A 14,595-nucleotide genomic window follows, 5' to 3' on the forward strand; every position below is an offset into this window, starting at 1 on the left:
TACTTTTCATTGCTGAATGTGGACACTTCAAGTAGATGCCAGGTTTGAGAACCTCAGGGAAGTATTTATCCCTAAATAATTGAAAATCTCATTCTGTACATCTGAAAGGATTCACAGGGGGAGAATCAAAAGGTTTCAAGAGCCAGATGAACAGCCAAAGTGGGTGATAATCATAAGATAATGCTCAAGTCCGGACTCCAAGGGAAACCTTCCTTCAGCATCCCCATGAACTTGAGATGGATAGAAGTTTGGAATGTGAAAGGAAGCTGGACAGGGGTGACCAGGGCAGCTGGGAATGCAACAGCGTCTCATTTTCAGGGCAGAAAGGTAGGCATTGAGAGTAAGAGTGTCAGCCAAAAACCCATGTTTCCATTTCAACCAGGTAAAGCACTTTAGAGCTGATTGTTGAAAGCAGAGTGGTAAATCAGTGGCAGTGATACAAATGAAATTTCTATCTCAGGGCTTCTATATGGGGAATGTACCTCAGGATAGTCAAAGGGATGTTACTTATTCTGAACTTATTCCATATACATACAAGCTGCAGGCACCAGGGTGTCTTCATAGGATGTTTTTAGTTGGCTAAGTTCCCTCTGTTTTAGCCAGTTGGGTAGATTCTAAGTAAACCCTCTTCTGGAACTCTCCTTGAGTGGCAAAGATGACTTTCAGTGGCTTTTCAGCTCATATCCTTTACTGACACGAATTAGAAATAAAGAGAAAGGGAGAAATGGGCTGTTGTCTCTAAGGCATTTCACAAATTTTCACTCACTAAGTTCTAAAATGTAATAGTCCTACCCCCTTACATACATATTGAGCCACTTTTGTCTGAACTGTGTGACTATGTGTGAGCTCCCCACTCATAGTTGGAATCCTTGTTGCCATTCTACACAATGCTTTTTCCTTTGCAAAGTGTCCTCTGTTTAAATGCTGAAGATGTATTTATATGGTTCTACATATTTTTAAAAAATCATTTTTGGAACACATTTTGTAACAATGTATTAGCCAATTGCACATTAATCTTACAATCTATTCATGTCTTGATGTAACTTGTTGCTGTCCTTTATTATTTATATCCCCAATTTGGTTAAGATCCACAAATTTTAGGGTTGTACTTCCAACTCCTGAGTAAATAATGAGTGGCACGTGGATTTGTGGAACTCCACAACTTTTGCTAGTCTGAGTAATTTCATATAACAATTACTCTATCTTTTATTCAGGAGACAGTTTGCTAATTGTTTTGCTGCATGTCCACTGACTCCATGTTCTTGCCTGAGTCATGAGTCTATTAGCATGAAGGTCTTTATAATATTTTTATCATGCTTACTGCATTAGGCTTCCTTATTCTCGTGCTTAAACTGATTCAGTAAGGTTAGTTAAGTCTGATCTCTTGTGAAATCTGTGCTGATTACTCTATTGTATTCTCAGGTTCTTGACAGTTTTCCATGAGATCTTTGAATAAAAACTCAAATTATGTTTCCTATCATTGAAGTTAATTGGTCTATAATTTACTGGACTTGTTCTACCAGTCAATAAAAACTGAAAGAACTGCGGATGCTGTAAATCAGGAACAAAAACAAAGTTGCTGGAAAAGCTCAGCAGGTCTAGCACCATCTGTGAAGGGAAAAACAGAGTTAACATTTCGGGTCCGGTGACCCTTCCTCAGAACTGATAGTGGCTGGGAAAATGTCAGTTTTGCCGCAGAAAATAGGGAGGTGGGTGGGGTGGGGAGTAAACGATACCATAGGGCCCAAAGAGAGAGAAAGACAGTTGGACAGACAAAGGAGTTGCTAACGATCAGGCTGGGAGGGTGAATAGTTGTTAATGGGGATTGTTAGTGACTAACAACAGAGGGTGTGTAATGGCAGGCTATGTGGTAACAAGGCCTGATGTGTGGGGTAGGGGGCTGGGACAAGGGAGAGTTTATTGAACTCAATATTGAATCCGGAGGGCTGTAGGGTCCCCAAGCGGAAAATGAGGTGTTGTTCCTCCAGTCTGCGTTAGGCTTCACTGGAACACTGCAGCAAGCCAGAGACAGAGATATTGGCCAGGGAGCAGGGTGATGCGTTAAAGTGGCAGGCAACAGGTAGTTCAGGGTCTTTTTTGCGAACAGAATGTAGATGTTCTGTGAAGCTGTCGCCAAGTCTACGCCTTGTTTCCCCAATGTAGAGGATACAACATTTTGAGCAACGAATGCAGTAGACTAGATTCTGGGAAATGCAGGTGAAGGGTTGCTTCACCTGTAAGGTATGTTTGGGCCCTTGGATACTGGGGAGGGAGGAGGTAAATGGGCAGGTGTTGCACCTTTGCCAGTTACAGGGGAAGGAGCCGTAGGGTTGTGGGGAGCTGTTGGGGCTGAAGGAAGTGTGGACCAGGGTGTCCCGGAGGGAACGGTCCCTGCAGAAGGCGGACAAGGGAGAGGAGGGGAATATGTGTTTGGTGGTGGCATCTCGCTGGAGGCGGTGGAAATGGTGTCTGATGATCTTCTGGATGTGGATGCTGGTGGGATGGTAGGTGAGGATAATCGACCAACCAGGTTGTACCTACTACTGGGGTCCACCTATCACCACCATTCTGCTACCCCCACCCCCCTCTTTATCTGCTGCTCCTTCTAGCCCCACATCCTGTCCTGAAGAAGGGTAATACCCGAAACATTGACTTCTCCTTTCCTCCAGATACTGCCTGGCTTGCTGTGTGTCTACCTTGGATTCCAGCATTTGCAGTTTTTTGTCTTTAACCCATTTTCCTTCATTATTTTTGTGTCTGTTGAATACTTTGCTATTTGTTTTTGAAATCATTTATTGTTGTGCGTTGCGGTTTCTTTATCTTCAATTTTTTAAACTTATTTCCTAACCTCTCTGTATTCCCTTTTGTTGAGGCTTCTTTTTTGAATAGTGTTAGCCTTTTTAAAGTTTCAATTCTACTCTTATTTCCTTTGCATCCTTAGTATGTCATCACTTGCTAGTTTGTACATGCCCTCAAGTGGAATTTATTTTTCCTGTACCTTATTGATTATTTCCTTAAATGTTTCCACTTCTGATTCATTTCTTTGTTTGTCTATATATTTTCTCTTTTATTTTCCCTCGTGCCATTCTCATCCCTGAGAATATGTTTGGCTCAGAATCAAGGGGTGCCAATTTAAGGTTGAAATGAGGAGGCATTTCTTCTCTCAGAGAGTTGGGAGTCTTTGGAACATCTTGCCACAGAGAGCTGAGAGGGCAGAGTCCTTGTATATATTTAAGGCTGAGAAAGATAGATTCTTGATCAATTGGGAATCAAGGGTTATGGGGAAAATGCAGAAAAGTGGTCATGGGGAGTGTCAGATCAGCCATGATCCTATTGAACTGCGGAGTAGGCTTGAGGGGCCGAACAGCCTACTCCTGTTCCAATTTCTCATTGTCTTATGGCCAAATATTTTGTTTCTTATGTATTATTTTTAAAACATCATCTTAATGTTTATCTTAAACGTATTCTGTTGTTATTGCTATTGCCCCACATTCCTCTATGCATCTTTCATTTCCGTTTCCTTTCCTATCATTAGATCCAGCAATGCTCCCTCTTTTGGGTGTTTTACATACCAGGTAAGACAACTACAGTCTGCATGCTGCAGTGTAGAATACACTGTAAACGTTTTATTTCCTGTACTCCTTTTAGCACATCTTGCTTAGCTCATTAAAATGGGCCAAATGGCTTCCCTTTGTTCTCCATGTCTCTAGATCCTATAGAAACAGCTATCTTGTAGACAGATACAGGCTGATTTCTTTTAGTCCTCTCAGAGGTGTATAGAGAAACACATAAATAAAATGTTACACAAAGTGTTTCTTCATACCTGAGAGACCTCTGAATCATGTGATCCTTTCTGAGCTATGGATCCTTTACAAATGTGGGTGGGAAATGTTAATGTACTGTGGCCAGTACAGTATGCTTCTCCTCCAATAATTCCCATCCTACGGCTATGTAAGGAACAGGTGCTAACTCTGAAAATTAGATGGAGAATGATAAGTGCAGCGGGCAAAATGCTGCACAAACTCCACTAGACAGGAAAGAGCTCTATCAGTAGCTTTATAATGTATTCCCAAAACTTTGAAAATGGTCAAGTTAATTTCCAGCTGTCCAAGGATCTCTGAAGCCTTTTTAAAATTCTGAACTTGATACCAGATTGAAGTCATGCTCAATATATAATACTCCTAGACAGTGTGAGGCATCCTTCCCAAGCAATTCCAGAGTGAAATGGGAAATGATTCCAGGGTCATGCCATTGTTTTCATCTTTATGTGTGTCTGAAACTCCTCTATATTAAAAAGAGGCTCTTGTGGGAGTCTTCGCTCTCATAAGACAATGGTTTGTATTGTGGTAGTGAACTCTGCATTAAGCATCACATAGTGTGTTCTGAGTTCTGAGGATCACTTGACCGGAAACGTTAACTCTGATTTCTCTCCACAGATGCTGCCGGACCTGCTGAGCTATTACAGCAGTTTCTGTTTTTGTCTTTGATTTATAGCATCCGTAGTCCTTTTGGTTTTTATCACCTAGTGTGGCTCACTGTGGAATGGTAGTCTCCCTCAATTGCTGTGGAGGAAGACAGTGGGATGAGAAAGTGCATGATTTGCAGGTCTCTATGTTTTTCTCAATTCAGCCGTCTGGGTTGGTTGTTTCTGGTTGCCTCTTCCAATATCTTTCCAAACAGTCTGCCTTCAGAGACCATAGCAGGTTGCATCTGTTGTCGGAATCAATACCTGCCACCTTCGTCTCTTCCTTGTCGTGGAAATTTAAATGCTCAGGAGGTCATAAGTCAGTTGCTAATTCACTACACAGAACATAGAACATAGAACAGTACAGCACAGTACAGGCCCGTCGGCCCACGATGTTGTGCCGACCTATTACCCTACTAAGAAGTTCTGGGTATACAGCCATCATCCATTATTAGCCTGGCAATGACTGTAGGTTGATAAAAATTAGCATGCTCCGGGAACTCTGAGTGATGATGTTGTCTTGTCAAAAGATGCTGAGGATACAGCAACAGCATCAAGACAAGAAAGGCTATTATCCAGCATGTTGGCATTGCATTGTTTATCAGCATTGACAATGTGACACTGAATGTTGTTTAGACATATTCACATATCTATGTTCCACAATTCTCAACAATCTGTGTCTTCTTGATGAAATCAACGGATGTATCATAAAGACGGGAGCTGCTATGTCCAGTTGAGTAAGACTGTGGCACAACAGCAACGTGACTGGGAAAATTGAATCTCTTCTACAGTGGTGAGATCTGGACAAAATATGCCGGAAAGGCAAAAATTTTTAATCGTTTCCACCTTTGCTACCTCAGTCATGTCACTGGATTCTCTTGGTCGATCATCAACTCTACCCTTTCAATGTATATTAATATTGAACAAAAATATAGTTTTTAAAATTCAGTTGTATTCATTATTATTTTACGTCCACATGAACCAAATTTATACCCCTACATATTATGGTGAAAATAATAAAGAAGTAAAGGCTTTGGCATTCTTGTCTGTTTTATTGGTGGAACTAAGGCTCCGAATACTTGTTTTCTTTTATGTATATATATTAAGGGATTGTCCTGCAGTAATAGACCGTGGATGGAATAAAATGATAGTAGGCTGTTTTTATTATAAACTTGTGGATAAATTTGATTTCATAATTATAACGTGGGTTCACAAAACAATTTCAAGATGGAATTTGAAACCATGTGGTATCCATAATCTTGGGCTTTGAATTAATTTCTAAAATACAGTCCCCTCAGGTTCGCACGTTCAAAACTTTGAGTTAGTTATTCACAGTTCTGCACACAAAGACAAACTGTATTTTTCAGGTCAAGTGTGGTTAGAAGGCAGAAGATATCTGGACCAAGGCATATAGTAATAAAACTTTGAAGATGTTTTCACATCTCGTTTTAGCATCATTCATTTTTCATTCTTCATGCAGTAGTGAGACAAGTGTTACAGTGCAAGAGGTCAATCAGCCAATCATGTATGCACCAGCTCTTCACATGAGCATCATTCCCATCTATTTCTTGCTTCTCTCCCATACTGTTTCAAATTATTTATTTCAAAGTAATCATCCAATGCCCTCCTGAATGCCTCAGTTGAACTTGCATTCCCCACACTTCCAGGCAGTGCATTCTAGACCCTACTGACCTTGGCATCACATTTGCTTCTATTACAAATTGCTTTAAATCTGCACGCCCTGAATCTTGATCTTTTTATGAGTGTGATCAGTTTCTCCCTACCTGCTCTACCAAGCCCGCTCATGATTTTGAAAACCTCTATCAGATCTCCACTTAGCCTTCTTCTCTCCAAGGAGTACACCCCAACTTCTTCAATCAATGCTCATAAGGGGGAGGCAATGGCCTAGTGGCATTATCACTGGACTGTTAATCCAGAGACCCAGATAATGTTCTGAGGACCTGGGTATGAATCCTGCCATGGCAGATGGTGGAATTTGAATTCAATAAACGTCTGGAATTGAGAGTCTAATGATGATGATGAGCCCATTGTTGATTGTTGGGGGTAAAAACCCATCTGGTTCACCAGTGTCCTTTAGGGAAGGAAACTGCCATCCTTACCTGGTCTGGCCTAAATGTGACTCCAGATCCACAGCAATGTGGTTGACTTGTAACTACCCTCTGGGCAATTAGGGATGGGCAATGAATGCTGCCTGGCCAGTGATGCCCTCATCCTGTGAATGATTACAGGAAAAAACCTGAAATTCCTTATCCCTGGAATTATTGCTGCAAATTGCTTCTGCACTTTCTCCAATGTGTTTGCATCCTTCTTATAATGAGGTGTTCACATGCTGAGCGGGAGTTGAAAGAAAGGCTGGAAAGCATTGTGAAACACTGAGGCAGCCGGTCAACAACTCTGCAGGGAGAGAGTAAGTAAAACTTAATGTGTCAGGTCCATGATCTTCGCTTTTTTTTTTAAACTCTTGTTCAGCATGTGGCCACCCCATTATAGGAAGAATGCGAACACATTGGAGAGAGTGCAGAAGCGATTCGCAGGGATAAGGAATTCCAGTTATGAGGATTGATTTAAGAAGCTGGGGCTGCTGTCCTTGGAGCGAAGAAGGGTAAGTGGTCTTTAGGAGATGTAGCAGCAGGTTGCAAGGAAGTACAGAAGCAGTGTGGGCGGGGGAGGGGGGCTGTTGGGAGAAGGGAATTGGCCTAGCTGAGGGGGTGAAGGGCAGGAATGAGTGAAAAGCAGTGGGGTGGGGAAGAGGATGAAAGTCATGTTGTGTCCCCTTTAATTGAAGTTGGAGACACCTAGCGGTGATGTCACCGCGCTGATGTATTTTCCAGGGAGTGCGGAAGCAGATTGGAATTCCAGCTCCAGCTCAAAGAAAACCGGGTGGCACGTTGCAAATCCGAGTTCACCCCGGCACAGGTCTCAAGCGCTTCAGTAAAGAAACTAGCCCTGCACCGCTCAGCGCCGGGTTCCCTCTGTACCGAAGTCGGTGGCGCCCTTGATAATCTTATTTTCGAACCGCAGGTCCTGTTAAAGCCTGAGTCTGTGAGCCATGGGCACTGGAATGAGTAAGGTATGTGGTAGACGTGGGGCGTGTGTGTTGACAGTGTTGCCGAGGGAGAGAGATTTGGAGAGGCAGATCTTTGCAGCTTGCTGAAATCGATTGGATTTCTCGATGAAATTGCAGACTGTGCCTTTGGGCAGCTCGCGTTTCCCACCGATGTAGTGACAGCAAGGCTGACATTCTCAAAACATCAGGGCATTTTGATCGGAAGTGAGCAGGGTGTCTCCGCTACGTGTTAAATACCGCTTGAGGGAGCCTCGTAAAAGTTCACCAACTGCACCCTCACCATCCGCCCCCACCCACTAAACTCAAACGTGCAAACAACAGTTTCTGATCGTCGGTCGAAATAATCTTTGTGAGGGGGTTGGGGTGGTGAACGGAGAGTTGAATAGCCCCTAAAGTCAGGATTTGCTGTCCCTGCTTTGGGACTGAACTCCACCCTCAAGTCCCAGACAGAAAGCTAACATGTTGTTCATCCAGCGTTGCCTCGGAATGGGTTTGTTGTGGCAACCAACAAAAATAAAACACAGGGTTCACAGGAGAGGTTACTCTTGAAACCACTGATGTATTTTAAGGGATGAGGCGAGGGAGAAGACTGCCCTCGCCGTGGCTGAACTCCTTTATCCATTTGGCCCAAGGGACCTGCATTTTTCATCAGTGCCCAACGAGGGTCGTGAGTTAAATACGACCCCCTGTGGACAGCAAGGACACTCAGACTGGTATCAATCGGGGGAAATGCACGCGTCTTGTCCACAGCACGCTGTCCTTCAATTTAAATCCTTCCAACTGTGTTACTTCTTCCCGATTTCTACCCCACTCCCCTTCCCTCAGAAATGTGTGTATAAACACCCACCTGTCTTAAAAAGAAAAATGCTGTGGAGATGGCGGTGTTGGACAAGGTCAGACAAGTTTTCAAATAAACCTGTTGGACTCTAAACTGGTATTGTTTGACTTCTGACCTTAAGAGAGGCATGCTCTTGTGGTTTATATTCTCCTCAAAACAAAACGAGGTGAAGTGATTCGTGCCAACCTTTCTAAAAAAAGTGTACTGGCCTTGCTATTCTGTGCTCTTCTCATGCACAGAAGATATGCAGTTATTTAGTTGTTCAAAAACGCTGTTAGCATTTCTTCAGTGAATGTATTTGGAAGTTAGCACAGCATTGTGGTGCTGCGTCTGGTCTCAGCAGGCAACTTGGCAGTTGTTCTTGCGGCAGGCTATTCTGGGAGCTTGGTCTGTTTAAATATATCTCCATGTACTCAGGCCATGGGATACTTACAGTGAGTGCAGTAACAACTCTTCCAAACTTTAACAGGTCCACATTTTATCAGCCCAGTGACATTAGGTATGGAATATAAGTTAATAGAAAATCGACATATTTCAATGAGTAATGATGCTCATTTGAAGAGCTGGCGCAGACATGATGGGCTGATTGGCCTCCTTCTGCATGGTAACACTTCTGTAATTAGTGTCATACTGTGCTTTGGAATAAAGCATGGGGTTGCTTGTAGACTTGATCGTATGAAAGATTGATTGATCAGAAACTGAACTGGACCAACCATATGTAAATAATGTGGCTGCAAGAGCAGGTCAGAGGCTGGGCATTCTAGAGTGACAAATACACTTCCTGTCTTCCAAAGCCTTTTCTACTATCTACAAGGCACAAGCCAGGAGTGTGAAGAAATAATCCCCACTTGCCTGGATGAGCATCTTTCCAATGAAACCCAACATGTTCAACCCCATCAAAGACAAAGTAGCCTGCTTGTTTGGCGTTTTGTCCTTGGTCGTACCATCTCCACCATTGACAGTCTGTGGCAGCAGAATATTATCATCTACAAGACACACTACACCAAAGCTTCTTTGACAGCATCTCCAAAATTTGTGATGATTCCAATCTGGATGGACAAGGGCAGCAGGCCCAACTGAACACCATCAACTGCAAATTTCCTTTTAAATCATTGCATTATTTTGATCTGGAAGCATGTCACCAATCTGTGACTGGCACTGGGTCAAAATATTGGGAATTCCCACCTAACAGCTAAGGCCCAGATCTGCTCACAGTACTTTAAATGGGATCCAACTAGGTGTTTTTATTACTGCAGCATAATGTTTGCATCTTAATACTCCAGCCCTTTAGCTATGCAGGCCAGCATTCCATTAGCCTTCTTGACTATTTTCTGCAACTGTTCATGGCATGTTAAAGAGCTATGCGCCAGAACCTGCAAATTGTGTTGGACACCCAGTGAATTTAACTTTGTGCCTTCTAAAAAAAACCCTGACCGATCCCTTTCTGGTTTGAAATAGATATCCTTACACTTGCTCATATTAAAATCCATCTGCTTTGCCTATTCACTAAATCTATCAATATTTTGTTGTATTTTTATGTTGCCATCAACACTATCTACATACTGCCCAATTTTGTATTGTCAGCAAATTTGAATATTGACTTTTTATGCCATTCTACAAGACGTTAATGAATATTGTGAATAATTGAGGCCCCAACACAACTAGTCACCTACTGCCAATTTGAGTACTTACCCATTATTCCAACACTCTGTTTCACGTCATTCAACTAATTTTCTATCTATGTCTGTAATTTGCCCTCAGTTCTGTGACCTTCAACCTTAGTTAACAGTCTCTTGTGTGTGGTACTCGATCAAAAGCTTTCTTGAAGTCCATATAAACAACATACCTACCTCTGTCAACCACCTTTCCCACCTGTTCGAAAAACTCTACCAGGTTTGTCAGGTGTGACCTACTGTTCATGAATCCACGCTGACTCTCCCTAATTAACTGAAATTTATCGAGATGATCAGTTACTCTATCCTTGATAATAGACTCCCAACAATATCCCCACCATAAATGTCAGGGTAATTTGTCTGTAATTCCCTGGTTTCCCTCTGTGACTCTTCTTAAATAGCAGTGTTTTTTTTAATAGAATCCCTACAGTGTGGAAGCAGGCCATTTGGCCTATTAAGCCCACACTGACCCTCTGAAGAGCATTCTACCCAGACCCACCCCCCCCCACCCTATTTCTCCCTGTTAGCCTGCATTTTCCATGGCCAATGCACCTGACCTGCACATCTTTGGACTGTGGGTGGAAACCGGAGCACCTGGAGGAAACTCACACAGACACGGGGAGAATGTGCAAACTCCACACAGGATGGAATCAAAACCAGTACCTGGCACTGTGAGGCAGCAGTGCTAACCACTGAGCCACTATGCTTTCCTTCATCCCATGCCATTTCCCCGTGGTCATTGACAATATCCCTGATTACTATTGCTCTGCCTTTTCATAGTTGCCTAATTTCAACATTCATACAATCTAGTTCTTCTGAGCTGCTACCAGGTGATCTGTGTATGACGCCTGTTGTGGATTTAGTTCCTTAATGTTTCCTCATTCCCCTCATTACATTCTCATTCACCATAGAAGTGATTCTATTTCTAATCAGTAATGTTACTGCATCTCTTCTGCCCTTTTCTGTATCCCTTCTGTAAAGCTTAAAAGCTGATATGTTTAGTTCACAGTCCTGACCAACCCGCAACCATCTCTCTGTAATGGTTACTACACCATAGTTTCCATTCTGAATCTGAGCCTGCAGCTCATTTAATTTGTTCCTTACACTCTGTGCATTTGTATAAAGAACTTTAATTTTGGCTGTACAGTCTATTCTGTCCTTCAGCACCTTTTTATTATTTTTCCCTTCTGTCTCACTTGATATACTTTTTATAGTCCTGCCTTGTTCATCCTATTAACCTGGACCATCTTCTCACATTGCTGATGTACTGCACCAGTTCCCACCCCCTCCCCCCCCCCACCACCCCCACCACACCGCCAACCCCCCCCACCCTCCCCCCAGCTATTCTAGTTTAAATCCTACTGGCTCTGGCAAACCTCCCTGCAAGGGTATCAGTTTAGGTGCAACCCATCCTTTTTGTACATGAATGTGGGCACAGTTACAATGTTTAAAAGTCACTTAGATAAGTTCATGAATAGGAAAGGTTTGGAGGGATATGGGCCAGGTGCAGGCAAGTGAAACTAGTTTAGTTTGGGATTATGTTTGGCATGGACTGATTGAACCGAAGGGTCTGTTTCCATGCCGCGTGAGTCCATGACTGTATGTCCCCACCTACGCTGGAATAGAGGAGTGGAGTGTGCAGAAACATATGCCATTTAACCTGGCAAAGCAGTTTAACTGGAGAAAGACAAATACTACAGTTGATTTTACATCTCGAGGCATAGAACACGAAGACAGTGATGATATGTTGAATTTGTGGCATGGGCAACATGCCCTTTCAAATATATGTTGTAGTTTGGAGCTGTGTTCGATGCTTCAATGGTCTTTCCATCACATGGCTGAACAAGAATCTCTCCCATTCTTACCACTTGCCATTGGTGTATGATGGAAGGATTTGGAGATTGAGTATCAATCAGTAGGGCAGTGTTATGAATACACATTCCTTATCCACCAGTCCTGCAGTAGGATTTGAACCCGTAGCTTCTGACTCAGAGGTGTGGATATTTGCCACAAGATCTCTTGTGCTGAATTTGAACAAGCTGCTAATTATATTGCAGCTGAAAAATTGCAGTCAGTTTATGGTCAGACTGCCATTGCACGTTCTCAGAGTAGCTGAAGCATTAGGCTGGAAGTGTCCGTTTCACAGGGTATAGAGCTCGTGCATGTTGAGGGAAAAGTGCTTCTTTCCCTCCCCTTGTCTCAAAGGTGCACCGTTCACTGGAGTTCATTACCACAGCAACCAGCGGCTGCTCAGACATGGCCATTCATTGGGCATTCCTGGAAAGATATGATAGTGCTTAAAAAGATATCATTTCACTTTGGGACACTGAGGAAGACTGAAGGATATTGATTTAGTGTCTAATTGGAAAGATGACTCCTCTGTTAATGCAGAAGTCCCTCAGTACCTGACAGGAGTGTCAGTCTAGATTATTTACTGAATAACCTGATGTGAGATCTGCATGCACAATCTCTGATTGAGAGGCGAGACTAGTAGGTTTCAAATCTGACTACACTTCAAAAATACTTTGGCGAACATAAAGCACTTTGGGGCATTCCGTTGTGACAGGTGTCCTATAAACGCAACTGGATTCTTGATTTACCACCTGAACCAGGACTGATATGTTTCTTGACATTAGCAGTTGGGAGCAGATAGTTTTTGTTTGATGGCAGCAGGCAGAACTTACACACAGCAAGCACGAAACATTCGTTAAACTTCACCTATAAACTGGCCAGACAGGTCATTTTTCAAATCAGTGACATTAAAATAGAGGCCCGGGATCCTAGTTTAAATCCTGTAGCTATCACAATGTACTAACTATGATACTTGCTATCAGTGTGTGGTTGGTTGCACACCTTGCACATAGGACCATACCGCCCAAGAATAAAACCCAGAGCATTTATAATGATTGAAAGCCCACCCAGGACATGTAAAATGTTACTTTGAATAAAAGCTGACTGCAAACATCTTATTTCTTGGCAAGTGTTTATCTGAGATAGTCTGGCAAGCTAAATGCATTTCTTTGTAAAGGTCAGTTTATGGTCAGACTTGCATTGCATGTTCTAGGAGTTGCTGAAGCATTAGACCAGAAATGTCCGTTTCACAGGGTATAGAGCTCCTGCATGTTGAGGGAAAAGTGCTTCTTTCCCTCTCCTTGTCTCAAAGATGCACTGTTCACTGGAGTGCATTACCACAGCAACCAGTGGCTCCTCAGACATGGCCATTCATTGGGCATTAACCCAAATCACAGGTGCTATTAGACTCTGGTGGCGACATACAACTTCGTTACCAGTTGGCACCTTCCCAGAGGCACAGAGTAGCAGGGCTTGACCAGGAGAGCAGGGATAATTGTAGTTCCCAAGCTACTGCTCTGACTGAGACCAGCAAACCTGAAACAGCATGAGAGTCAAGAACTATAATATTTTCATGGCACTGTTGAAATGTTTCCAAAGGGCTTCACGGGAACATAATCAAAGCTTGGCCAAAGGTTAGAGGAGCACCGAGAGTGCAGGATGTTGTTGGAGCCGGAGAAGATTACAAAGATAGTGAGAAGTGGAGTCATGGAGGGATTTGAAATCAGGGTGGGAATTTTAAAGTCAAGATATTGCTGAACTAGGCATTACTGTAAAGCAGTGAGCACAAGAGTGATGGGTGAGGAGGACTTGGTGAGAATTAGGCAGCAAAGGTTTCGATCAACTCATGTTTGTGGAGAGTTATAAATGGGAACTGCCAGGATAGTATTGAGAAAGCCTGATATTTGATACTCCTGTTCAGTTTGGAAAATTCGGATCATTTTTAACATCATTATCCACCTCTCCCAGTCTGAGCTTCAGATACCATGCTGGGAGCTAATGATGTATTACACGTTGCTGCAGAACCTAGCATGCCGAATGGGTAAATATATAGTGTAAATTCAACTCTAGCTGCTGTGCTCCTGAAGGAGTGAGGTGTCAATTTATGGAAGTGATGGTTTGACATCTGTTAGGTTACTACTATGTTCCTGTGATGTGCAACATGACCCGTCGTTCACTGTATTGATAGGAAGCCCTAGTGTGTGCCATAGGTGTTACACAGTATAACCACAAAACTACACCTTGTTTAGCTGTGGAATTAAATAAAAACTTTCAGTTCAAAAATCTATGGACTGTGCGGTTATGTCCTTCGATGCTAGATGAAAGACATTTACTTTCTGCAACATTGCATTGTTGTCACACTTTTTAACACTGCACCAAGTGTAATTAGAGGATAGGGACTAGGATGTGCAAATAGAATTTAGTCCCTACTTAAATTTAATATTCTGGTTTTATATTAACCTTTAAATGGAGGAACTTGTGATAAGTTAGGGATGTAGACAAGAGGTATTTAGAAGATAGGGGGTTGGTAGACACAAACTAAGGGACTACAGTTCAGCTACTGTCAGTTCATTGTAATTACAGCAACGACATCTTCTACAGATAGCTTCCATTATAAATGTGGACTAGAGGATTTTAAAGGAGAAAATTGACATTAAAAGGATGCCAAATATAATAACAG

At 42.6% G+C, this 14,595-nt stretch overlaps 1 protein-coding gene across 1 annotated transcript in view; it reads left to right on the forward strand.

Annotated features, from left to right (window-relative positions):
- Positions 1-7,311: 7,311 nt before the first annotated feature.
- dusp22a (dual specificity phosphatase 22a) overlaps positions 7,312-14,595 on the forward strand; it is a 114,248-nt gene continuing 106,964 nt past the window's right edge. Inside the window, exon 1 of the mRNA XM_048606126.1 lies at positions 7,312-7,556. Coding sequence (XP_048462083.1) covers positions 7,536-7,556 — 21 coding nt within the window. The 5' untranslated portion in view covers positions 7,312-7,535. The remainder of the gene's footprint in view (positions 7,557-14,595) is intronic.

The sequence above is a fragment of the Rhincodon typus genome, chromosome 15, assembly GCF_021869965.1.
Source record: "Rhincodon typus isolate 14 chromosome 15, sRhiTyp1.1, whole genome shotgun sequence".
Taxonomy (NCBI): Eukaryota; Metazoa; Chordata; class Chondrichthyes; order Orectolobiformes; family Rhincodontidae; genus Rhincodon; species Rhincodon typus.